At 38.5% G+C, this 27,229-nt stretch overlaps 5 protein-coding genes across 9 annotated transcripts; 3 read left to right on the top strand and 2 right to left on the bottom strand.

Moving 5' to 3' along the window:
• Positions 1-233: 233 nt before the first annotated feature.
• LOC113676594 (ZP domain-containing protein) lies at positions 234-10,797 on the bottom strand. 5 transcript variants are annotated; one of them, XM_089210452.1, is made up of 9 exons: positions 10,358-10,516; positions 6,727-7,107; positions 6,016-6,072; positions 5,580-5,636; positions 5,140-5,196; positions 3,817-4,197; positions 2,877-3,102; positions 2,053-2,324; positions 234-1,320 (listed from the first exon to the last, which is right to left on the bottom strand). In XM_089210452.1, exons 1-9 carry the CDS (start codon positions 10,416-10,418, stop codon positions 1,139-1,141), a joined length of 1,674 nt encoding a protein of 557 aa, XP_089066578.1. In that variant the 5' UTR covers positions 10,419-10,516; the 3' UTR covers positions 234-1,138. The 5 variants fall into 5 exon arrangements, with proteins under 5 accessions (XP_089066578.1, XP_089066581.1, XP_089066579.1 ...); XM_089210455.1 differs by lacking the exons at positions 5,140-5,196; positions 10,358-10,516 and adding an exon at positions 10,699-10,797; XM_089210453.1 differs by lacking the exon at positions 5,140-5,196 and having other exon boundaries at positions 10,358-10,549.
• Positions 10,798-16,108: 5,311 nt separating this feature from the next.
• LOC113676575 (melatonin receptor type 1B-B) lies at positions 16,109-17,788 on the top strand. The gene has a single exon (XM_089210478.1). The coding sequence runs from the start codon at positions 16,290-16,292 to the stop codon at positions 17,292-17,294; it is 1,005 nt and encodes a 334-aa protein (XP_089066604.1). The 5' UTR covers positions 16,109-16,289; the 3' UTR covers positions 17,295-17,788.
• Positions 17,789-20,889: 3,101 nt separating this feature from the next.
• Positions 20,890-23,248, top strand: LOC113676591 (uromodulin). Its single transcript, XM_089210096.1, has 5 exons — positions 20,890-21,275; positions 21,778-21,927; positions 22,109-22,234; positions 22,325-22,453; positions 22,738-23,248. The coding sequence occupies exons 1-5, from the start codon at positions 20,954-20,956 to the stop codon at positions 23,100-23,102; spliced, it is 1,092 nt and encodes a 363-aa protein (XP_089066222.1). The 5' UTR covers positions 20,890-20,953; the 3' UTR covers positions 23,103-23,248.
• A 946-nt stretch (positions 23,249-24,194) lies between these two features.
• On the top strand, positions 24,195-25,320 carry LOC149043646 (uncharacterized). The gene has a single exon (XM_089210482.1). The coding sequence runs from the start codon at positions 24,328-24,330 to the stop codon at positions 25,189-25,191; it is 864 nt and encodes a 287-aa protein (XP_089066608.1). The 5' UTR covers positions 24,195-24,327; the 3' UTR covers positions 25,192-25,320.
• LOC113676592 (uncharacterized) lies at positions 25,194-27,229 on the bottom strand. Its single transcript, XM_027193267.2, has one exon. The coding sequence runs from the start codon at positions 27,134-27,136 to the stop codon at positions 25,427-25,429; it is 1,710 nt and encodes a 569-aa protein (XP_027049068.2). The 5' UTR covers positions 27,137-27,229; the 3' UTR covers positions 25,194-25,426.

Genomic DNA, 27,229 nt, shown 5'->3' with positions numbered 1-27,229 from the left:
TGGTAAATCATGATTTGAGTGGCATTTTTTAATTGATCCACATAGTTATAATACGGCTGTTGGTAAATACCATAGACACCGTATAAGGTGACAAAAAATCGAAATTACTTTCTCAACGGAAAGAAGAGACAGTTACACCTAGATTGAAGCATCTGTAAGAAATTCCGGTTCTATCCTTCCCGGTTTCGTTGTAATTGCAATTTACCAGAAAAAATAATCAAAATAAGGTCAAATTTGTTTACGCGTTTATTTGTTGCCCAATGAAACAATGAGTGATGAGCACTCGCAATTCTTGTGCGGACACAAAGCAGCTTGATGGACGGAGAATTTTATAATAAATGCTATTGATATATTTCTTTGATTTCTTAACATATTTTTTGTTATTAGAAATCATGCCCCATATAACTTCTACCTATTTTGAAATTTGACCATTACGAAAACCCCCAAAATGTTGGTTTTTTGTCCTATTTACATACAGTAAGGTGTCAAGTGCCTATGAAAAACGCTTACGAAACATTTCTTCTCCAATGCAGTCCACAAAACACACTATAAAGTCTCTCTCGTTACGATACCTAAAAAACTGGGCAAAAGTTGGAATTAGAAATTTAGAAACCAAATCATAACAAATTGGTTCGTCTATGCATGTATGAACGTTATAATAGCTAAGTTGCTTTCTTTCAGTCCGTAAAAATCACGATAAGCACAAAATTTACGCGAGTTATAAGCAACAACACGAGCCAGTAAGAAGCAGTGTTTAAGACCGTACAAGAGAATTGGTAATTTTCTTCGACCGTATCATTCTTTCGATAAAGCTTAAAACAAAATGCTAAATCAATAACGCACTTGTTAAAAAATTTATGAGTTCTATTTTTCTCTCTTTGAGTCCATGAACGTTCAATTGTTTTGATTATTTGTCAATGTTTTGGGCGTATTGTTTTCCTTAGAAATTTTGCGCGGGAAATTGATCCTGATTGAAAAATTGATCCTTTGCGCATGCCCAACGTTTTACTGCAGTGCTCTAAATTTAGTCTTGATTATCAGCCACTTTTCGAAAAATGCACCGGTACTTCCCGGAAGGAACTTAACGGGAGGATCGAGGACCGAATCCGAGAAAATTATAAATTCATTGGATTCCATTTCAGCTCGGTCCTGGATCATTGCTTCGTACTAGTAGAGTAATGGTCGCTCCAGTCACGTTGGGTGTCCTGTGGGGCTTGCAAAGAATAATTACCACGGCTACCACAAGAAAAAGGGCGGCGAAGCCGAGAACTCCTGCCACTACGGCTATGGTGGTGGTGTCGTCTTTAGGTGAGAATGACACTGCAAGGCAATCCAAGACAAGTGAGTCATGAACTAATGCTGAACTCGCTGAATGAACACGTCACTTAATCAAACTATCGAAAGAAAGCATCTTGTAAGTTTCTCTTGGGGGAACAAGTGAAAAAGCCTTGGGGAAAGCCAATTCTTTCGTCAACTTTTGGCAACGGTCTCATCACCGCAGCCAAAACAACCAAATTTAGAAAATCCAGGTTGATACATGATTATAGAAATGAATTCGCGTACGAAGGAAGCGTTGAATGAATGAATTAGTAGATGTGTACATGAATTTCAAGAAAAGAATAAATCAATGAGTAGATGAACGATGAATGAATATGTGCATGCATGCGTCAATGAATGCGTAAATGCAAGGATAAATGATTGAATGACTGCCTGAATGAATAAATGAGAGAATGAACGAATGAACCAACGGACAGGTTGGTAAGAAAATCAGCTGTCAAATGCAAGAATCGATGAACGAACAAACAAACACACCAATAACAGCAAGCCAAGATGTTATGATTAATGGCACGTGAACCGTGGACTTCGTCGCCTGACGAAAAGTGCACTATAGAATTCATAACGGCGTAATCAGTACAACTGATAGCTTCACTCTATATCGTGAAACAAACGATAAAACGGCCATTTATCGAAAAAGAAATTCCTAAATTGTATTGCAAATATGGAGCCGAAATTTCACCAGGTTCTGCTCTTAATCAAAGCAATCAGCTCTACCTGAAGGCTCTTTTGGTTGGGAGGAAGAAACAATTATGGGCCCCACAGCCAGATGTTGTTCAACTTTTTCTTTCGTGTCTCGCCTTTTCCTCTTTTCGAACGGACATCCTTTCGCGCAGCGCGAAGACTCATCAGAATGAAGACAGGCCAACACTAAACAATGGAGGAAGATTTCTTCTGACTTAACGGGGCGGAAGTGAAACGCACCCATGATGAAACGCTGAACAGATGACAAGGTGTAGTTATAGCGAAGATTGTTGTCCTTGGGACACCTGTAATGTGATGAAAGTTCCGTCAATACACGAACCGAAGTGGCTTCAAATCACAGTTGTTTATATCTAGGTACTCCCTTAACTGGTCCGTCGCTCATTAAAGTGGTGCTCGGGTACATTTACCATTCGGGGCTGCATAATCCACTTACGAGTCTCTTTGAGGAGTAGCATTCCCCCTGTTCTAAAAAGTTTCTTTAAAAATTAACTAAATAATTCGGTTGAGATTCTAACGTTGAAAAGTGTCTTCAGAAATACATTCTCTCCCCCAGAGCTTCTCCCAATTTAAAGAGAAAACCCCTGGTAACAAGGTTACATTCTACAATATCTATATGGAGTATATGAACAACTCCATTTTGAAAACAACTCAGTAAGCGGTCAGTGACGAGCACACAAAAAACAGCAACGCCAAGAAAAAAAATGTTTGAGTCAAGGAATTTCATTTCTTGTCGCTCGTACTTGTTCGCAGGGAGATGAAAGAAGAGGAGTGATCAACAGAAAGTTCATATTTACGCTTTAATGGCGACGTCTTTCGAATATTTCTTCTTAACTTACCCATCCTCTAAGAAAACGAACTGCATCTCATCATCATAATTAGGTGTGGCTGTCGCCTTGCACTCATCCACAAACACAATAACTCCAGTATCATTTGATTTCACTGCCACCTGAAGAAAAATGTCTGTTCCTACGTCTACTGGTCCAACAGGGTATTCTGTGTAATGCTCACGGAAATCTCCGGTTTTGAATAGGTTCATCTCGAACGTGAAATTTCCAAACGACTCTGTGAGATGGAACGAAACTCGGAATAGTAATTAATCTTTTCTTTCTGAAGCAGCTATACTACTGTAAAGTTAGATGGCGTTTCGATCGAGTCTCATGGTTTATTATTATCATGGTTATGCAATGTACTAGCTTTCCATGGGGAAATGAAAACTCAAAGCGAATTACAAGTAGACAGTGGAAGGCGTGGCAAACGTCGTTGGGTTAGACTCTGGCATCAGATTGGTTGAGAAGATAGCGCAAGTTTTCCAGGCCAATCAGAGCGAGTTAAGAAGTAATTCTGGATTACGTTTAACACTGAATTGAAAAATGACAATTTGGAATTCTGGACGATGACAGAGAAGGAGGGAAAATGAAAGATTTATTGCGCAGAAAAGTGGCCCCGCACGTTTGTTTTATAACTTCAAGTGTGCATTTCCTTCGGTCACAAGCAAAGACACAATGCGAGGTCGCTGAGAGAGGAAACCGCGATGGCCAATTTTTGACATTCCATTTGGAAATCAACTCTGCTCACTCTGACGGGGTCATGGGAATGTGGAAGACAGAGATAAGAGAAAGAGAGGGGAGAGAGGGGGTGGTTGAACACCATCAGAGTTGTGCAAAACCCCATTGAACACTCGCGATGTCCTCATAGGCGATGGAAGCAAATTTTCGATGGAAATTTGGCCAGAAGATGCAATCGTGATAGCTTCTACTTAGTCTTTCTAATACTTACGTATATCACTGATCACCAATATTTCCGACGGACTGAATGAGATTACGGATAACAACGCTGTCTTCTGGTAACGACATTGGAATTCAAACACGGCCAGGTGGTCACGTGACGCATGCAAACCCAAGGAGCCTCGGCCCTTCACAAGGGCTGTTATAGCGTTGCGATAAATAAGCATTTTACCGTCTTGCGAGACATTCCATATCATTCCACATCCTTCGAGCGTTGATTTGATAAATATGTGGCTGCTGTTTTGGAAGGAAGGTTTGCAAGATGCGTCGTTGAGGTGGACGGTTTCTGGATCGTAGTTGAGGTGAGATTTGATGTGTAACATGACTTTGATTTGGTCTCTGTCGCACTTCACGTCAATGGTAAAGTCGTCACCTGATAACGTAATGATATTGGCGGTGCCTGAACATCTCTCTTTTTTTAACCCTTAAGCTTGCGAGTGACTACTATCTAATTTTCCTTACACTGGAGTAGTTTTTCAATGGGCCATTTTACAGTTGTATAGTTAGTTGCCAAGCCTTTAATTTGGAGTGAGGCTGAAGCTGACCTTGTCGTGATAGAGACCAGTTTATCTAGTGAGCATGATAACAAAGTAATTTACTTTCGAAAAGCGGCAACATTTGTATTATAACTAGGTCAAACGTAGCCTGACTCCTATTAAGAGGCCTGGCAACCACTCTCGCAACTATAAATTGGACTACTGACTACCCTAAAAACAAAACCAGAGTAATCACAACAGCCAATCATTACAAAGGTTCGCGTCATCGTTAGCCAATGAGGACTGATAGTAAAAATAAGCGGTCTACCAAAAGCGCAGGAAAACGCGGGCGACCAAGCCGAGCTGACTGGTTTTTGTTTGGCTTCTGATAAAAGCAAATTAGCAGATTAGTTTGGACACGCAAGTGAAATTTGCTTTATTCCTGCTGAATCAAACATCATGAGACCATGAATGAAAAAATGGGAAACGATCTTTTAAACAAAATAAGCTTTTGAGTTTTAAACGAATTCTCCGTGTCAGTATCAGAAGAAATGCACAGAGGAAAAGGTAAAGAATATATATACTGATGTTGAGGTGTTAACCCTTTAACTCCCAAGATCTCATTAGTAATTCTCTTAACTGTCTGCCACACAATTCTTATAATATCAATTTGGAGAATTTGGTATTGGATGGACTAATAATCTCCTAACTGATATTTTTTTTATTCTCATCACTTCTATGCTTGATATTGTATTGATACTGTTAGGAGAAATTCTCTCTTGGTCACTCATAGGAGTAAAAACATACATTTTATTAGCATTAAAGAACGGAATATTTACCTGGTTTTGTTGTTGTACTTACGAGCAACGGCAGAGTTGTAGGTTCCACACTCGACTCTGAAGATTAATGAGGTTGACTCAATAACTTTCCTCACTATTTCCGTTATGTTATTCTGCCTGTCACTTCACTTTTTTTCTCGGGCGGGAAGGGGGGCGGGGCGGGGCGGGTGGGGGAGGATGCACCTCAGAGCAGTTCCACATTATTTAAGACGATGCATTATGAATAATGGTGACAAATGTTGTCAATACATATTGATTAAGCATAATTCCAAAACAGTTCTTTTAGCTTTACCTAAAGAGAAATAGCGAAATTCGATACTCTTCTTTTTTTTGCAAATCGTGTATCCAGTCTTCTTGATTCACGCGAATGGCAAAAACAATATTTTTGTGTTCCTTGGCAAAACTTACATTTTATTAGCATTATAGAACGGAATATTTACCTGGTTTTGTTGTTGTGCTTACGAGCGACGGCAGAGTTGTAGGTTCTACAGTCGACTCTGAAGATTAATGAGGTTGACTCAATAACTTTCCTCACTATTTCCGTTATGTTATTCTGCCTGTCACTTCACTTTTTTTCTCGGGCGGGAAGGGGGGGGGGGGGAGGGTGGGGGAGGATGCACCTCAGAGTAGTTCAACATTATTCAAGACGATGCATTATAAATAATGGTGACAAATTTTGTCAATACATAATGATTAAGCATAATTCCAAAACAGTTCTTTTAGCTTTACCTAAAGAGAAATAGCGAAATTCAATACACTTTTTCTTTTGCAAATCGTGTATCCAGTCTTCTTGATTCACGCTAATTGTGAAAACAATATTTTTGTTTTGCTTGGCAAAACTTACATTTTATTAGCATTAAAGAACGGAATATTTACCTGGTTTTGTTGTTGTACTTACGAGAGACGGCAAAGTTGTAGGTTCCACAGTCGACACTGAAGATTAATGAGTAACAACAGAATCAATTTGGAACAGTAACTTTCCATCTTCGTTTTAAAATTGATGATTTGGAACCTAAGTCCTTCATGTAAGGATTTGTAAAAATAAGATTAAGTATTTTTAGAGTGGATGGGCGTTACTCTAAGGCTTTAAGCCTCCTTTGGCAAAGGAAAAGCAGCCTTGTGTTGTAGCGGTGTGTCCTATCTTGGAATGGCCCTTGGAAATTATGGAATAGATGGCTACTTATTGGAGGATATTGATAGTGGAAATGTTCAATATCAAATGAGTTTCCATTTCTGAATTGACGATACCCGCCTTTTTGTAAATGAGGTCAGCCGCACGCGACAGATTATTTGAGAAAACGACATTTTCGTATTTAAACTTGTTTGGTTTACAGGTTTAAAGTCATTATTTTGGTTACGTAACATTAAAATTAACTTGATCCCCTCTCTTCATAGGCTGTGAAGTATTCTGAAGAACTCTCTCATTGGCAGTCAATTGGAAGTCGATTTTCAATAGTCCCCTCCCCACCCAAAACCCTGTTAGAGAAGACAGATCCCTCTTCCGTTCCCCGTGTGATCTCCCAACCACCCCCCCCCCCCACAGACGACAAACAACGGCTAGTCCCCAGCCTCTTGCGTTTTTCCTACCTGCAGTACCGTTTCCACAGTGCAGTAGAGCGCAATGGCTAGTCGGCGACAGCCTATACACATAAAAACCATTGCACCGCCTCACTTTTGCAGGGCTGGACCATTGGCAACAAACACCCATCCAACTGAAACAAACTCTTCCGGATGAAATTCCCCCAACGTTCGCTGGATGGGGCCCGTCGTACCAGCCAGGGGAATGGGTACTGCATTGGAGTGGCTTGACGCAAGACTCTGGCATCTTTGTCCCAGCTCCGCCTTTAAACCTGTACCAACCTGGAACTAACTTTCTGTCGCACTTTCCTTCCTGTAAGCCAGAGAGGCGGTTGAACTGAGAACGAGCAGAGTCTTGAAGCACTTTGTACGTAATGCATGGATCGTTAGCTGATGAAACGTTGGGTGAGAAAATAAACGTGTTAGTGTGGAAGTAATCTTATTTTTAAGCAAGTCTAAAGAAAGGACCCTGATTATTTATCAATGGGTGGAGGTGGGGGGGGGGGGGGGGAAGGGAATGTCGGTTGTATCACAATCCAATCCCCGGATCCTCAATAAGGCTTTCAAATATTCTTATGATTCCTGATCCTCCCTTATTGGCACTTAACTGGCGCTCAATTTTTTTTTTATAGTCCCTCTTCCATACTCTGTTGGCAATGACCGACCTCCTTTTTGTTTTACTCTGAAAACCTAATGATTCCCCCCCCCCCCCTAGAAATCTTCCATCCCCCCTCCCAAGGCCGAAAATAACGAGTGGTCCATAATCTATTTACAGTGAGAGAGGAATTTGAAAATTGCTTTTACTTCTGGGGTGTCTATGGAAATAATTTACGCTGAGGGTTGAAAACACAAAACAAAAACAAAAACAAATAAAAACAAAACAAAACAAACAAAAGAAAGAACAACAGCGACATGTCTACCCAGAGAGAAAGAAAAATGTTATTGGATCTAAACAAAAATCTAGAAATATGGATGACCCGGAGAGAAGATTACTGAAAGCAGAGGCACACAGGTTAACTTCTATTTAAAGTCTAATGACTACTTACACCAAGCATGTTAGTCCCAAAAAAAAACACCCCAAAAGTCAAAAAAGCACTAAAAGGATTAAGTGTTAATCTGGGGCCTTATCATTTTTTCATCAGCCACATGCTTTCGAGTTATCCGCAACGTTTTAATACCCAGATTTACAATTTTCGTTAAATCTTTTCGAAAGCAGCGTATGTGCGCTTATACAAAATTTTCGTTTGTATAAATTTCCATCAAATCTTTAATGGTAGCTGGAGCCGGCTGGGCTGGGCCGGCGTTTTGTTGTGTAAAAAAATTACTCAGGATGCACATGATGAAGGCGCCCTCCCAATTAACTGCTATAAAAACAAAAGGAAAATTTTGCATATGGTCAATTGAGTGGGTGAAGCTAGCCTGTTTATGTTTCCTTTTAACGATTTTATAGATAATTGCGAACATTAGATGCTAACGCTAATAAAGCTACTGAGCGACACTTTGATTCGTCAGTTGACTTCCCAACGAAAATTGTCATAAAATCACACGCTGAAAGAATGTCTTGTTGATTCATTAAGAATTTGTGAGAAAAAGACAGTTTTTCTTGCTGCACTTTAGATATAGAATTAAACCAAAAGATTATCAGTTGAATGAAAATCGACTGCAATTCCGTCGCATTCAGATCAATAGGAAATGCTTATTTTATGATCACCTTTGCAAAACCCTTGGGCTCCTAGCGTCTAAATATTTTATGACCTTTAAGTATGTTGGGAAAACAGAGTTGGTGAGAATTTCGCCAAACTGAAAGCTTTTTGAATAAAGAACCTGCCTTCGCATTGTACGTGGGTTTAAAGCTCTGAGTAAAATATTCTGTCTCTAAAATTTTTCTCGGAATTTTTTTTTTTTCTCGACAAAGAATCAAAAACCAAACGCCGAAAAAAAGGAAAAAGTGCAAACTGATTGGGCTTGAAAAACTCAAAACCGAATTTTGTTCAAAAACCGAAAAAACCGATCTAAAAAATTGGCCCAACCGCAAAACCTTAGGTCCTCCTTTATAAAGAGTGGCTTTCCAAAAATATAACAAAAAAATTGCAACGCGTTCTAGCCTTGCCGTTAGGAACGTTCTATTCAGGAAATGTGAGGCATCTGTACGATAAGCTCATCACAAAAATTCTTTCACCGCTTTAGTCGGACAGACAAATCCACAATTTACAAAGTTTGTGGTCACCATCCCGCTCAAGTTTGTTATTATTTGTTATTAATAGACTAATTTTCATTTTATGAATTTGAAATACCCAGGAAATTTTTGTTCAAACTCGGGCCAATTCAAACTTTTGATAACGGAAGCCAAAGCGAGTAAATATTTAGTTATCATCATTTGAGATTTTCGCTATTGTTTTACAAATATTCTTTACAAGATTCACAAGGTATTTAGGCATCTCAGATGTCTTGTTGTTTTCCTACTGTTTGCTCGCGTGTCGAATCGCAGCATGTTGGCTCCAAAGATTACACTGTTGCAAAATGTGCATGCTAAACCTATAATTAAAAACGCTATTCAATAATTTATTGTAGAGACATCGGTCAAGACTGAGAGAAACACAATTTACATGTACGTGTCCAAGGTTGCCAAAAGATTCAAAGGTCAATGGAACTCAGTGGTAACTAAATCGCTCAACTTTATTCCGTCTCAATCTCGTACGATGTCTCACGCGAGAAAAAAACTTAAAGATTTAAATAAACAGAAAAGAGAACTAAATCAAAACGACTATTTTTTTTTTCACATGCGGAAAATGGTGCGGAACCAAGGAGTCTATTTTGGAGTGACTTTTTAAAGGAACAACAACATGTATGTGACTCGAACAACATGTATGTGAATCGTTTCAATTTTCCCATTACGAATGACAAAGATTAATTGCAGTCATTGTAATAATGTTGTCGCCGATTTGGCATTGGATTTGTGACAGTCTGTTGATCGGCTGTATAATTAAGCTATCTGTTTTTAAAAATATCTTACCCAGACAGCTTTGATGCTTTTTCTCGGATCGAATCGCCGTCTCAAATTTGGTTGTATCGGATTCTATAATTTACCTAAATCGGCTTTAAAGGAATGACCCCGATCGGCTAAAAGTCCTTTCGCTATAGGGTACAGAAGTCCTTCAACTATATAGCGAGATCATTTTACAATTCCCGAGTTCGGAAAAGGTGAGCAATCTTTTCAACTGCTTAACAAATTTTAACTGGCCCTACTTCTCTTACTGTACTCAACTTTCCCTGATGCTATCGCTTTTTGCCTTGTTTTTTCAAACCAAGCCAGCAAATGTGCTTCTTAAGAATATTTTATAAGTGAGAGTTTCATTTCAACTCCAATAAATAAAATTATGTGGTTAAAATCACTGCAAAATCGACATTTTTGGTTGCTGCGACCCGGTAGAGTCGTTATAATCAGTAAGTTACTTGTTGGTGATATTGGTTACAGGAATATTCTCGAGAGAATATTCGAATCCTAAAACTGTTTACCCTCGTCAGCTGCAGAGAGCTCGATAGCGAATATTTTAAATGCTGAGACGCAAGGAACTCGCTTTAAAGTCAAAGAGTTTTAAGGCGAGATATTATTCTACTTTACTAAAAAATGTTTACTCACTTGGTACGGAGTTGGACAGCTCACAAAACGATAGTACTATTCCGACAAGCAAAGGAAACATTGTCCCTTTTGTGTCTGATATCTAGAAACGACTGGAAAAGTGTTGATCTTTGTCAAGCCGTCAAAACAATAGCGTGGGGGGTTACTTTATGTAAATTTCGCGTTTGGCGCCGCTTGCACTGTAAATGAATTAATTTCAATACCTCACGCAATCATTTGTTTACACTCACATCCTACAATTTTTCAACTTTCCTTTCTTTCTTGGGCTCAATGTAACAGTAATTTTTATATTACTCAAGTTATACTGTGAGTTCGAGTGGGTTGCTAAAATTATCGCTAACTTAATCGACTCCAGCCAGCCACTTTTTTGCCCGGTTGCATGCCAAACAAAATTTATGCACATTTTGTCTGGGAACGTAACCTCAATGTCATCAGATATTTAATCATTTCAAACAGGATTTATTTTTCTTGATCAACATCGTTCCCAGGGTCCTCTCATGCTCTCTTTGCGGCGTAGCCTGGAAAAGAGACTGACTCATACTCCCTCGTTTGTCAGGCATTTGAGCGGCAATTTACGAATCAAAGAGGTCGTAGACACTTCGTGCCTCGCCGATTTCTAGATGAAAAGTTTTTCAATAAAGACTAAAGCGTGTTCTTGCAAGACAGGAGGCCTCGGCGCCTTGGACGATAAATTGTGACTTTTAATCGAGTTCTCTATTTTTTTTGCCCCCTGGCGGTCTGAGTGAAAAATGAACAGAATATCAAATGAATAAATAAATATTTAAATAAACGAATGAATGGTTAAACAGACGAATTTAGTCTCTCAGTATTTTATGATAAGGCTTAAGCTCTTTTCGATTGGGTGTCGCAAAACCAAAACTAAGGCCAAAAAAAACAGCCGATTAGAAAAAAAATTATATAATATCTCTATATAAGAGCCAAACATAAATCCAAATAAAGATAACCCAACTACCCGAAGCGCTGGAAAACGCGGGCGGTGATTAATTTTAGTTCTGCGTCTGATTGGTCTAGAGAGTGGTGCGAGTTTTTTTTGACCAATCACATTACGAAGGAAAATGAGCCAACGCAATTTTGGAATACTTTCAACATTCGATTGGCCATTGCTTTGAAATTAAATGAAAAGTGCAATTAACTTTGCGAGAAGATAAGTAGACAGTAATGTTAATGTACTCTTGGTTGGTATTGTCTCGTCTCCTAGGCGCCCCCAAGAAGGTCTGGTTTTAACAGCATGTAACTTCTCCATACTGTTCTTTACACATTTCCTATGGAACTTACCAAAGGAATTTGTCTTACAGTCAAGAGCTTCTTGCGTTTGCGTTCATATCCTTTGCTCTCAAGAACTTAATGTTTGATTCAGAGGTAACACTGTTGGGAGAAATAAAGAGATTGTAAACTGGTTCATAATCTCTTGAATAAATTAGTTGCTAATCACTCTTCGGAGTTAAAGGAGTTGTTCCGTTAACTCACGTATCACTGATGAGGCTCTTAAGGCCATAGAGCGTGCGTGGGTCGAGGCTTTTTTCCATGTCAGCTTAAAGAACTAGTTGAAAAGCACGTAAAATCAACTTTTTTCTTTTTATTTAACAAATAAAGAAGCCTTGACCGTGTTATGTTCTGTTGTAAAGCACGCAGAAAGCGGCCAGAGCAGAAAGAAGCACGTCTCGTTTCCCCCCTACTTCTTGAGTCAAACTCAAAAATTTTGCTCTCAGCTTTTAAGTCTAAATACACAATTCTGAAATGAAATATTCAGTGAATTGTGGCTCGTTATGTTTGCTCGAGGTAACAGCGTCCGTAAAAGCTTCTGACTAATGAGGCCTTCCACTCAACGCATCGGAAAAAATGTTGAAACAAGCTCTTGGTAATTCACTCCAAGGGAAAACGATCAAATTTCTGAGACTTGCTTCGTTGCGATAAACAGAGATCACCCTGATGAGCTAGCCGCGATGGACCACAGCTTGATTGCAGTTGCTCTGACTGCATGATTTGTATAAGTCCTTAACAAATATGCTAGTTTGCTTGTACCGAAATTTCACTTTCTATCTCCTTGTAGTTTGTGCTGTTACTTAAAGGTTGCTCTGTATTAATTGAAGCCAAGAGTCGTTTTCGTATTTGTTTTTCAGTTCATATAAAACTTTTGGATCATTTAACAAAAAAATGTTAAAGAGAAGTCCAGGAAATGGTCTGATATTATTGTACAAATTGATAGATGGCGTAACAGCTTTGGCTCCGAGCTTTTTACTTTGATAAAATAGGTTTTTTAAGCCAATGAGAACGCGCGTCAGATCCGAACTTTGTTATAAATGCTCTTAAAACCGCCTCAATTGACACGAAAAATTTGACCTGCACGTAAAACTTTCATGTGAAATGAATATAAAATTCATAGGCAGACCGTACCAAGATTTTACTATTACGAAATAGGTTGCTAATTTGTGTCATTTATGGACTTAAAGGAAATGAAAGAAAAAATTTATTTGAAAACAGTAAGTAGCAATTTTCTTCAAATTGATTACAAAAAGCTTGAATTGGACAGCTGCAAATTTCATCGTAAAAGCACTTCAAAATTCCATTAAATTCCTTGAGAAAGGAGACACGCAATAGTGCCAGAGCCAATACGTTCAAGTGTTTTGTTTCTTATTCAATCATTCTCAGTCGCTGTATATCAGACATGTCCTCCCACCTTCCGGAATTCGTAATGTTTAAGAGCTTTATAGGGAAGTCAAATGGTCAGTCATCTTGAATAAATAATCTTTTGTTCTTGTATCCTCTGTCGAAGACCTATTCGTGGGCATATGACTAGGCACTATTTTTACGTTAAAATAGCCTCAAAAGCATATTATTGTCACCGTGCAATTCTAGTCTTAAAAATCGTTTCCCTTCCATCTATTCATCAGACATATCCATTTAGAGTTGACCTCACAGATGTGTCCGTCGTTACACATGTCTTTTGTTCAATATCATGAGCTTCAGTACAAGGTATGATTTCTAAAAGATAAGAATAGAAAGCGACCTTTTGTCATAGTTGATTATTTAAAAACGTGTGATTGTTGTTGTCGTCTTTTTTTATACGGATATTTTTTATATCAGTTCACTTTTTCAGTGAGTTCTTTAGGTTTGTAGCCCGCATTCAAAGCTTGGCAGCTGGACGATTCAATTGGAAATGTGACCTATCAGTCGCAAAAATTATCTGGGAATCTCTCAAAGCCAGACGATTCTTTAAGCCTCAATGTGTGATTTTGCTCAGGAAAAAGGAAAATGTCTGAGTCGTTCTGCCAGCCAGCCAGCCCTATCCCTCCGAGGGAAAAACGCTGAATGGTCAGGATCACTGATTTGGCTTGCGAGAAAAATTTTTCAGATCAAACTGAGGCTTAACTTATTGTAGACTTGATTCAAGTTTCTATCCATGATGTTGATCGATATTTCAGGTGGCTTGATTAGTTGTTAATTTAAAGAAAAAACAAACAGAGAACGAAGCAAAAAACAAAGAACATTCCAATTCTGAGGTGTACAGCAAACCTTAATCGATTTCATATCGTTAGCAGCAAGGGATTATAAACTGTTTGCATTCTCTTTCTTAGCAGTCAGACCAAAACGGTTCAAACACTAAATTCTTTGGTATCAGATACATCTTGTAGCCTATACGAGGGCACGCACCCCCCGGGCTTACAAAGTTTTCAATTAAGGCAATAAACTATTGTGCACCATGATTTCATTAAAAATTTCTTTCTATGTACTTTTCTTGATGACCGAATTTTTCAGCAACTGACGTCTTTTTCCACCACGCTAAACATTTGCAAAAGATGAAAGATGGTAACTTTGAGCTATTTTTTTGAATTTATTCGCAATTACTTTCACTCATAAAAAAAGAGACAATTTGTCTTAGCACGAGTACCGCAGCTACCACTCAGCGGGGGCGACGAATCAAGCTTCCTATATAAACATCAATTTACTATTATAGATGGATGAAAACAAGATCCCAGTGGAGTTTGGTCATTATGAAATTATAGAAGTTGTAATGGACGTTGGTTTTTGGAATAGACGAAACAACTTAGAAATGAAAAAAGACTATTGTTGCCATTTTCACCCAGAATGAACCAGATCTCTTACAAAGACAACGAATGCGATGGGAAAGCTATAAATTAATCATATGTTAGATTCACAGACACAATCAAATTGACTCATGACACAAAACAAAGATAACATTTGGATAAAATTAACATTAAAATTAAAAACAAGAATTAATTGTGGATAAAAATTTACTCTTCACAACAAATTAAAAAAAATCCTTGCTGCTAGAGGACTTTTTTTCCCTCCCTTTAAAATTGCTCATGTTTGTGTCACAATCTTTCCTACTATGTTGGAAAAAACACTATTTTGTCTTTAGCAAAGAACTGAATGATTTTCGTTTAATTTGTTGACAGTCATTAATAAGGTGAAGACCGGCAAGAAAAACTTAAAAGTTTAAGTAGTTATTGTTGTAAATATCCGCTGTTTTTTCCACTGCTTATTTAATTTTTCGGAAGAATAATTGATCCAAGAATCATCTTATAGAGGAATTGAAAAATTAATCACGTTTAGGAACATTGGAAAATCCCAGCGCGATTCAATCTAATTCTTCATCTCAAGAGATCATAACGGGACTTACGACCCCTTGATGCTAAAAGATAGCTTCTTTGTAAGAAAAGCTATTACTTTATACTCAGGAAATGAAAAAACCAAAAATATTTTTAGACCAAAGTACATGCACTCATTAAAGTGCCGCGTTTCATCTCATCTTGAAACCACTAAGATGTTTTTATTGAATAAATTAACGATGCGGAAATGTTATTCACCCTGTTGTTAAGTTTAAAGTTAGCGGTCTGTACCGATGATATTACTTGTCGTGAAAAATAAATTCCAAAAACTTTGGCCACGGTTGTTCGAAGGTTAAATAACACGATCCACTGGATGAAACTTTATATGGTGGATAATGCTATACGTTTTGCTATCACTCATCCATCGCATAGCAATTTATTCGTTAGATAGCGTCATGCAATCTTTATACAACTGAGCCATGATGATTATAGAAAGAGGTAACTTACAGACTGGTGACCCTCCAGTCCAGTTTTTTCTTTCTTCCTTCTCTCGCCCTTTCTCTTTCTATTTTTTTCTGTTTATGCCACCTCAACTGAACATGCCCTGGACTTGAAATAGCGGAAGACTTTAAACAATTGGGCTCTTACAAAGTGATGGGTGATTTCCAGCTTCCTCGTTTTTGTTGTCTGAGTTGAAAAGATTAACCTTAAAGAATTTTTTATATGTTAACATTTATTTGCAGTTTGCGAAGCGAAGACAAATACGTGTCATCTTTCCATAGCAAACTGTCGTATTGGATCGCTCTTTTGAATATCTTACTTATCATATGCTTATCACATGAATATTTGTTTCGTTATTAGCTTTGGGCATATCCGACGGCTACGTCTGTACACGAACAAACTCGATTAAGTGGAAAAGGACTGAAAACAGAAGAAATTAGTCAGTGTTCTGTTTTCAATATCATGAGCAGAATCAGGATTTTCCCTTGTAACTTCCTGTTTCACTGCAAATTAGAGTGTTTACAAGAAGCTGTCTGCTACCTCAGCCAATTGAAAACGAGCTTTCATTTAATCCCAAGCACGCCATCTGCGGCTATTCCTATCGTAATTAAAGTTGTCTTTTGTTTTCTCACAGCAAGGTGTCACCGACGTCACGAGATCCATTTTCGGCTCTTCGCATCGAATCTTATAATTTACGTGATGTTCAAACTATTAGATGAAATTGTAGTGGATAAAACTACCACACACTATATGCTCATTTCCCCTCGTCATAACACTCGGATCGTCTGCATTGAACAACAAAAGAAGACTTTGCTTTTGGACGTGCACTTTAAAAATTGATGGCGCAACTCTCATCCATCTCGAACGCTTCCATCAACACCTCGATTGTACAACCTACAGTTGCAAAGGCAACAGATCAAGATATCTTGGCTCTTGAGTTGAAATCGAGACCTGTCTTGTTGGTAGTTTTGGAGTCATTCGTTCTCCTTTTGATCGATTTCGTGGCGTTTTTTGGGAATTCAATGGTTTGCCTCGCCTTTTACAAAAACTCAAGACTGAGGATCATTCCAAATTACTTCATCATCTCCCTGGCGCTAACGGATCTGCTAACTTCAGTCTTTTCGTTGCCGTTTTCGGCAGGAGCACTAATTCTCAGCAGGTGGCCCTTCGGTGACTGGGCATGTCAACTGCAAGGCTACTTCGTATTCGCTTTCAGCATCGCTTCTTTACACACAATGGCGCTAACTGCTTGCAACAGATACACCCGAGTGGTTCATTCAAATCTATACCCAAACCTTTATACTTCCAAACTGACCATGACCTCTGTTTTTTTCGTCTGGGCATGGGCTCTCATCTGCAGCGCTCTTCCTTTCATCCTTGGCCTTTCGACGTTTAATTTTCACCCTGGTACCGTGATCTGTTACTCCACCCCGTCATTTACGCCGGAATTTATTGCCCTCTTCACCAGCACGCTAATTATTAACATACCTGTGCCTATGGCAGTTGTTATTATCCTCTACCATAAAGTATTTCGCGCCATAAGTCGTCAGCGTCTTAGGGTCTCAACTGAGAGAGGACTAAGGATCAGCAGTAGTGTCGAGGACATAAGACTTGCTCAGTTGTTGTTCGCGGTAACCTTAGGGTTCTGTATTTGCTGGGGTCCTGTAATGGTCGTGGAGTGTATTAGATTCATAGATTTGTGGACAGTACCGCGCCAAGTGTACCTTGTAAGCACGTACTTTGGAGCAACCAGCAGTGCTATAAATGTTTTTATCTATGGAGTTATGAACAGAGCATTTCGTGTAGAGTTTGTCAAGATCTTGTGTTGTAAGAAAAAATTTTGAGCGTGGCGCAGACAAGACAGTAATTATTTAAGGAAAACAACGAAGACGACCGTTACGTAACGAAAATGCTGCGCGAGAAAAAATTTTACACAGTAGCAGAATAATAACTCTAAAAAATTAATACGATATAAAAACTTTGTTTAGTTTTCAACAATCCTACAACAAAAAACAGAAAAAAAAAGAAAGAAAGAAAAAGAAAAGAAAGAACGAGAACTTGAAGTCTTAAAATTGAACGTGGTCGGAGAACAGGAATCATAACAGCAACTTATTTAAGTTTCATCTCTGAGCTCAGCGGTGCATTTACATGAATACTAATGAAAGATTTGGTGACGTAGCGATACGGTAAAATAGGTGTATAAGTAATGGGTGAGTGGGTGGGCGAGTTTAGAATTAGCTAAGAGGCTTAGAGAGTGGGATGGTCTCCCTTTGTTAAGTAATCACAAACCAAGAAAGAGAAATATAATACTGCGAATAAAAGCAAAAATCAACCAAAACTCGGTTAAAAAACGCCCCCTCGATGATTCTCCTTGAATACATCTACGATAGCATCATGCGTTTAAAACCATTTTGGAAAGACTTATCCGCCATATTTTTTCCACCCACCATGCAATAATGTTTAAAGTTATGCGGTGAATGTTGTTTCATTGCTCTCCTTTACTGAATCAAACTGCAGCTGAAATAAGCTTCGTGACGTAGAAATGAATGACAGTGACGCATCGAAACCTGTTTAGACTTGTTTAGGCAGTTGTCTTTTAAATCGGTACTTTTACTCCCTGCGGTATCAACAAACGCTTTTCATTCAACTTACTTATCTTTGCGTGTGTTTTCCACGTTACCATGTTCCCAACAAAAGTGTATGTAGATCCACCTGTCTGGATGTAACCACACCAAACTCACAATAGTCCATTTTACAGTCGCGTGCTTGGTTGTTAAGCCTTCTGACAAGAGTGAGGCTAAGGGTGACCTTGTTATGATACAAACCTTGCTGCTTTTCAAATGTAAATTACTTTGTTATTATGCTATTTGGTATTCGTCTCTATCACAACAAGGTCGCCTTCAGCCTCACTTCAAATCAAAAGCTTGGCAAATAAGTACACAACTGTAAAACAGCCTATTCATTTAATCGCTCTGACGAAGAGCTAACACTCGAAACGTAAGCTTTAGTAAACTTTTGCAGTGGCCTTTCAACTCAGTTGATAAAAACAAATTAGCTTTGAGCCAGCTTTGACGAGGCTCAAATCATTGAAAATACTTAGAAAAAACGTCAGTTCAATTTTTTTCTCAATCATTCATTAATGTATGAATCGCAAAATGTCAAGACTTGAGTAGTAATTAAGTTACCTCGCTTGTCTCACGATGTACTCACTTCCAACGTGGATCACGACGTTTCGTCCGCATACAGCTGGTCTTCGTCAGGTGACGAAAACGGTAGGTTTCCCATCAACCTAAAAAATTATCCTCCACTGTAATTAGACGATTTTCACCCTTTTTAGAAGATTAGATACTGATCATCTTGTGAGACAAAAGATGATTATCAACTATTCACTGAAATGGAGGTGCTCGTGGTTAGTGGTCGATTTCAATTAAGCGCGAACAAGCGAAGTTAATATCTAACGCCAGCCTCCGACACTTAGGTGAATAGTTGTTTTAGCATATATATACTAAAACATGTGTACAGTCAGGTAATATAGCACAAAAAAATAATTACAATTCATATATTCCCGCAACTATTACAATATTTTGTAAATAGCAAAGATATTCGGAGTTTGTGTAGCCAATTAGAGCGCGTCTTCAACGCTACCCTCTGTTTTAGTATACATTAATACCTAACTAGTAGTGAATCTCCATCATAAGTATCACAACCTCTCGAACATTATTGGTCGGGAATCGGAGCCCAAAAGAATAACGTCGATTTCAGGACTTAGGCGTTGTTCTAGTGAGTTAACACGCATCAGAAACCATTTTATCTTTCTAGCAAAGTACATCATGAAACGCGTTGAAAATCAACCAATAACTCGAAGCATGATGTGTAACACATGACAACTTGACCGCCTCGTCAGACAAGCAAGAACGTTCAATTCATCACCAGCATATTTTAAGCAATGAGTCGCCACAACCTTTCAAAGATCTCTAGACTGAAATTGCCATCTCCACGCCGGAAAGAAATAACATTCAAAAACGTGATAAATTAACAATGGCCACACTTGATTAAAAGAGGTTTTGTTGAATATTTCATTTGAATATGATTCAAGAAAAAGTCTAAGATTAGTAATTAGTAAGCATACAAAATGACTTGTTGCAGCGACTAGATCACCCCGATGAAGGCACTAGATAGGAGTGTCGAAACGTTGAGTCTATGAATTGTAACTTCTTGGTTACATTCCCAAAATCTTTAAACCAGAGTAGCACCAAAGCATGCTAGTCCAACGTTAATATTATTCAATTCATAAAGGATGAATCAGTATTATCGGGGTATAATTATCTCAGATCTCTTAACGAACCAGCATAAAATGAGTTTTAACCTTCTCCTGGCCCTAATTTCAAACGTTTATTGCCGTTGATCGAAGAAATATAATTCTTCGTTGTCAAACACAGCTCGAATTATTCAGGTAAATGCAAGACTTACCTTGTTCATGAGTAAAGCATGGGAAAAAAATTACTGTACATGGTTTAAGCTTTCTGTGCCACTTAAAAATTTTATCAATTTTTGAGAGACAACAAATTATTGATTTATATTTGTCTTCCTAGTCTTCCGTTTCTGAATATAAACAGTTTTGCAACATTTTTTGCACAATACACTATATACAAACGACTGCAATAGAGCATCGCATTTTCAAGAATCAAATACATTCAAAGCAAAAGATATCTAGAGATGAAACTTACGAGAGATTCATGTTTCCTAATTGAAGTGCAAATTTTTTTGCGCTTTTTAAAATTGATCTCATTTTAAATAGGAAAGGTATCATATCAAGAGAGAATTAAAATTTACTTCAGGAAAGTTAAAAAGAAATCCAAAAAATCCTATTCTTTTAAGTTTTCTGGTAACTTTTTTTTTTATTACACACTCTTTGGTGCGGCCACTTGATTTTCTCAATAATTTATTGTGTCTGTGTCCGCTGCTTACTTGCTGTGTATTTATACGTGATCAAGGTCACTGGACATGGTCCAAGTTTTTGAACGTGCGTTGTAACCATGATGTACAGAGACGAAGTCGTGGTCCATAAATGGGTAAGACAAGGAACAAAAAAAAAAATGAAAAGAAAAAATAAATGCAATGAAGAGGAAATTGAAATATCATAAGGCATGCTTCGTCCTTTCGTTTACAATTAGTTTATGGCCAAGAACAACGCACCTCAGAGTTGCCAAATAAATTTACGGGGATCAAGTTGTATTTCTTACTTTTGGCTGTCTAGAGAAGACGACATTTACATTGATTTTGGGAAAAGAAAAACGGTGATCTTGTATTGGTAATGACGCAGAGAAAGATGCTTATTTCGTCTTGCGTGAGACATGAAAAAATGGGACTTTCCTTTGAATTTCGAATTTAATGGCTTACCAATGGGACACAGAGACCACTCGGGGAGCAAGGCTAGAATGGAAAACATCGTCGAAAAGACATTTTTTTCTTTTATTTTTATGCAGGGATCTGAAGATTAACAATGGATCGCCGAGGGAGTCTTGCGACCTGCATGCTATGTATGGTGTCTCTAATGTCTCAAGACACATCCGGCTGGCAGTGTGGAGCCGATGTCTACTCCAACTATCAAATGATGCTTAGAGCCCACACCTTCAACACGATCAAGGCTCGTCCAGGCACGTCTGACTGCAGACAAGCCTGCAACGCTGATACCAGATGTCAAAGTTACAACATGGTCATGTTCAGAGGCATATGTGAATTGAATAACAGGACCAAAGACGCCAGGCCAGATGATTTCATAAAGAACAAGGACAGATATTACATTACAAAGGTTTACTATAGAGGTAAAGACACCTAAATCGAAAGAACCTTAGCCCTAGTGGTGTAAAGGGCGCATAACTCTACCCCACGGATAAATCGCTCTCCTTCGGATGAGTATTAGCAAAACGTATAGCGTTATCCACTGGATAGAGTTTTATCAAGTGGATAGCGCTGACTAACCTTCGAACAACCGGGGCCTAATGTTTCTTGGCTAGAGAAGTATTAGTCTCAGTTGAAGCCAATATTAGTAATGTTTATGAACTCACAGCGTATGGTGAAGATATCGTGTTTTCGTTAAAAGAGAAATTTTGGCATTTCATCGAGATCTATGTGCTAAATTAGTGTGTTTTTTAAGAGCACTAGAAAGTTCAAACGGGCATAAAATGATAAGAACATAGAAAAAAAAACTAGACAAAGAAACACGAAGAATGCTGAACAGTGATCTTTTGGCAGTATTCGATTTGAAAGCATTAAAATTTGCCTTTTTGTACTCATCATTGGTCGGCTTAAAATGTTTGCCACCAGTTCCTCTCGGTTCCATTCCTGAGCTGCCCGCTGATTCGTGTGAAGAGATTCTAGCAAGTGAAGGAGAGAAAGCTGTCAGCGGTAGTTACTGGTTGGATTTTAACAGATCTGGAAACTCCTTGTTAACCCACTGTAACATGGGAATGAGAGGTAAGCAAAACCGCGTCTTTCTGGGTTCAAACCGGCTACTAATTGTAAATGGTACCTTTTTCTAATCTATTCATGAGCTCGGAATGAGTGGATAGTTTGGAACCAAGGATTCTCTTTATCCTATGGTAACAACTACACAGAAGAGACTTTTAAGTTAGTAACGCCCTTTTATCATCTATAGATATCGACGAATGCGAAGATAACCTCCATGACTGTCATAGCCACGCAACTTGCAAAAAAACAAATGGTTCCTACTTCTGTGCTTGTAAACCAGGATTTGGGGGAGATGGAAAAAACGAATGTGAAGGTTAGAAACAAAACTCGTTTGAAAACGCAAAATCAATTTGGAAAAAAATCAAATTTATATTTGTATTTTCTTGTTTAATTTGTTACTCAGATATCGATGAATGCACCGAAGGATCTCACGGTTGCCATAGTAACGGGACATGTGGAAATACTGTAGGTTCGTATAACTGCACATGTAAGACTAGATTCTCCGGTGACGGTTTTAGCTGCGAACCGACAGGCAAGTTATAGTTAATTAATTTTTACAAAATGAGTTTTCATCAATTTAAAATTATATATTTGGTAATTGGGTGCTAATGAACTTGTGAAGAATCGATCTACTTTACATGACAGGACGGAAAAACGCGTGGACTGTAAGTACCTACCGTTGTCCCATACAAAGCCTTAGAAAACTTTTCTAAGGCTTTGTATGGAACAACGGGAGGTACTTACAGTGCATGCATTATCCGTCCTGTCATGACATTTTTTAAATTATCCATCTGCTTAATTTTTTTGTCACATTAGAATGTGTGGAATATCACGAATTGAACGATGCTCGCAGGAAAGTAACTTACGCAGCTGTTCGACCATACAAGTGCGACGATTCAATCATTCCAGGCTGGTATCGTATGGTAGAACCTGCTGGTAAACGGATTCCGACGACATGCCCGGGTAATACGATGTGTGGTACAGCTCGACCTGGATGGATGAATGGTGTCCATCCTGCTGTGGAAGATGGTGTTGTTAGCAGAAAGGTTTGTTTCTCAACCAGGAATTCCTGCTGCTATAAATCTCTTTGGATTAAAGTGAGAAGCTGCGGTACTTTCTATGTGTATTACTTGCGGGGCATACCAAATGTCTGTCCCGAATCGTACTGTGCAACTGACTGAGTCTTGTCTGGGACCCCTGCAGGAACCATCTATCCCGACTAAGTCGGGTTAGGGTTCCCTGTGGTAACAGTCTGTTCTAAGAAGTGCCGCGGAATTACGTTATTCGTGTCAGCAACCCCTTGTTCTGGAATTGCTATTGATGCTATCTATCCCAGGATAGTGTAGTCCTGTGGCGCCCATTTGTCCCGAAACTTACTGTAGAGCTGATTTATTCGTGTCTGGGATCTTTGAGGCTTTATTACTTTTCTTCAGAGAGTTTCAATTTTTCCCTGGTCAGAGTTAAGAGTAATACTGAGTAGGGACATTGAAGGAGTCAAATCGTGTAATATGTGAAAAAAGAACTGTTTTCGTAAATTTCCTTTAATTATACTTACAAAAGGAAAAGATTATTTATTTCCGATCGCTTAATCTTTCTCAGTATACGTAGACTGAACATGTTCTCTTGCCAGCCAATACAATAAGTACACTTTACTTTTTTCAATGGCACTCGCCTGTAAATATTTTCTAGATCATATTTCTAGAAAGGTCTGTATTTGTTCTTTATTTAAGTTGGAATAAGTTAATATCTTAGAGAAATATGATTATTTGTCTTACCAAGAATTTTGGACAAAGAAATTACTCGAGCCTTTAAGGATAACCGACGAAAGTTCGCGTTATATATCGTCGGTTTAGAACAAATCAAAGGAAATACTAAAAACAATGGTGTATCCACAACAAATGCCTTTGTATCCTTTTAATCCAATTATGATCATCAATAAATTTCATGAGTGTATAATACATTTAGACTGTTGGTTTATTATCTCTAAATCAAACGTGAATAAATCAGTCGCTCTGTTGAGTGCCATTTAGATTACAACGATGAAGAATTAATGATTTCAAAATTGATATGATAAATTGAGTAATTTTTGGCTGATTGAGTCTCAGCTATACGATCTATTTAATAGTCACATATTTCTTACCATGAGCGGGATCATTTTAAGATCTCCACAAGTTGTCCTAGTCGGTAAGTGGAGTTCAGTGTGTTTTCCCACTCAACGGTGACAAACAATGTTACTGAAAATCTCCTCATTGATAAATGCGTTTTATCTGCGTTTTATCTGTAAAAAGCTTTTATCTCACCAAATTATCTATCACAGGCTTTGTACATGCATTCAAGTAATTAATAGGTCCACAGTAGAATTTGCTGCCATTTTATGCCGGTCTAACTTGCTTGACCAAAAAATTGATGGTTATATATGTAGCTGAAAGTTTCCTCAATGTACTCAATGGACTCCACCCTAGTATTCATTTCACTATGGAACTTTCCAACAACGATTCAATTCCTTTTATTGGAACGTTGATAACAAAGAACGGCAACAAGCTGGAGACTCAGGTCTATCGTAAACCTACGAACACGGGCCTTTTACTTCACTTTCAAAGTCACACCGATTTGCGCTACAAGAAGTGTCTTATCAAAACAATGGTTCATCGTGCAAAGGAATTGTCCTCTACGCATCAAGCATTCGTCGATGAGTGTAGGCATCTAAAATCTATGTTTCATCGCTTTGGTTACCCTAGTTCTTTGGTGAACTGTATTATCGACAAATGTGATTATTCCTCTACACCAGATACTAAGAAAAAATCTGATGAAACTTTAAGAGTCAGTATTCCTTTCAAAGATCAAGTCTCAGTGAACATTGCCAAAAGACAAATGCGCGATCTCAGTTCAAAAATTGGCATTGATGTACAACCAGTCTACACCAGTAAGAAACTTGAGCAGGACCTAAAGCTTAAAGAAATCAAGCCACGCATCGTAAATCAGCATAGCGTTGTTTACTGTTTTAAATGTGATTTCTGTGATTCAAATTACGTCGGATATACGACGCGCCATTTCTTTCAACGCATTGCTGATCATCGATACTCTGCCATTGGTCGCCACCTGAGAGATGCCCATGGGAACATTGATTTACTCAATGAGAGCCAGTTTAGAATGCTTAAAAAATGTAGCACGAAATGGGATTGTCTTGTTTATGAAATGTTGTACATAAGAACAATAAGGCCCAATTTAAACACCCAGAGCGATTCCATTAAGGCCAAACTCTTTGTTTAACTTTTAACGTTTTGTAATTTATTCACCGCTTCATTATATATGTACTCGATTTTATTATTTTAGTTTACTTGATAATGACGTTCTGGAAACGTCGAAACGTCGTGTTATGCTTTATAATATTTTATCGCAGTTTTTTATTGTCAAATGCTTTACCAAATCTTTACTTATTCGAATAATAATAGTAATAATAATAATAATAACAATAATAATAACTATTGTTAAGATAATTATGAAATTACCAGTCTTTGGGTTTAAAGTCTTTCAGAAATACAGCAAAGTATGGCGAATTCTTGGGGTTCAGCCCATGAACAATCGGATGATAAACCCTTGCGGCGCCATCCTGGCAATCGAGGGGAGGCACAAACCCTTTCACCTCTGCTTCAAGCCGGGCTTGGTGAAACGGACGTTCGTCAGTGACCCAGCCGGTGTCCACAGCTGTCATGTAGATTCCGTCCATCTGGAACTCCAGTCCACTGGTACGAGTCATCATGTTCAAGGCTGCCTTGGCCATGTTGGTATGTGGGTGACGGTGACCTTTGTTGATTCGTGAGAATTGCCCCTCCATGGCAGATACGTTCACGACGAATTTTCGCTGAAAAAGACTTTGTTTGAAGAGTGGTTTTAGTTTAGCTGTCAGGATGAACGGGCCTACAGCATTGATGGTTAAAACTTGCAGAAGCTCTTCTAGTGGCACTTCATCCAAATTATACGTCCAGCTGTTTCTCGGTCGAGTGTCTAGCGGCTCACCATGTTGGTCTCTCTCTTCTGGTGGAAAATCAATTGTGTTCGTTTTCCAAGGAAGGGCCTGGTATCGATTTGGAGTTGAAATCATGGAATGTAACTGTTCAAGAGCCTGGATTTGATTCACGACTACATTGTTCCCATCTTTGGCCAAGTTTGGTAGTTTCTTTACTTCCTCCGAGATGAGGGACTGGTAGTAAGGAAAGGGTCGAAAGATTGTTTGTGCGGCGTTGTTGACTAAGATGTCGAGGTGAGGAATGCTCTGTTGAACATAGGCAAGGAAATCTTCGATTGATTGCATGTTCTGGAGATCAAGACGTGCAATTTTTAGCCTGTGCTTCCAAACGTTGAAATCTGCCTGTCCGCTGAACCGTTCCACAGCGTTGGCCGGAAATCTAGTGGTGACAATGACGAAACAATCGTCTCTCAACAAGCGGAGAGCTGTCTCAAAGCCGATCTTGATTCGACCTCCGGTGACTATAGCGTACCTCCCCTTTAAATCACACGAGGATTTCTTCATCTCGCCATTTAGAAAGTGGCAATCAACGCAGAGTTGATCAAATACCGAACTTACATTGCACATGTAACATTTCTTTTTAGACCCCTTGTTATCTGGTTTTCCTACCATTTTTTTTAAGGCTTTAAACACTTTTTTACCGGGTCGACGTTGATCGGCGTATGGCCTATTTACCAATTCAGCAGCAGAATCCGAAGGAACAATCTCGACTGACCGCTTTCTCTTAAGAGAATTGTGCAAGTGGACTTTTCCATTCAGAATTCCGGGATGGGCATCCATTAGACGATAAACATCAAGAAGACTTTTTCCAAAATTTAGAACGTCGATGCTTATTTTCAAAGCATCCATGACAGTTGTTGTATGATCTTGTGTGGTCAACTTCAAGATTGCGTGATTTCTTAAGCCGCGAGACAATTCATTATTTTCTGCCAATAATTTGACTAAACGTTCCTTGATTTCGAGAAATTTTCCCTCGCTGCAGTTTATCCAAACATAGGAAACTTTTGACCGTTTAATTTGGTGGTAGAATGCTGTTAATTTGCTCAAAATGTCTTCTGGTTTGATATTTCGACAATCTAAAATGTATCTGTCGCTATCGCTGAACTTTTCTTCAGAGTTCATTTCCTCTACTTCCTCGGTTTGTACTTCAATCAGCTTATAACGATATCCTTCGTGTGTAAGATCCATTTCCTGAGATTTTTTTATGGCAATTTCTCGTCTGAAAGCTTGTACGACGTTGAAGCCAGAAGCACTTTTATAAGAAAAGATGCAGGACTTACA

The sequence above is a fragment of the Pocillopora damicornis genome, chromosome 6 (genome assembly GCF_964200805.1).
Source record: "Pocillopora damicornis chromosome 6, jaPocDami1.2, whole genome shotgun sequence".
NCBI lineage: Eukaryota > Metazoa > Cnidaria > Anthozoa > Scleractinia > Pocilloporidae > Pocillopora > Pocillopora damicornis.
Note: the sequence above shows the minus strand (reverse complement) of the source record. Positions and strands in the feature narration are given on the sequence as shown.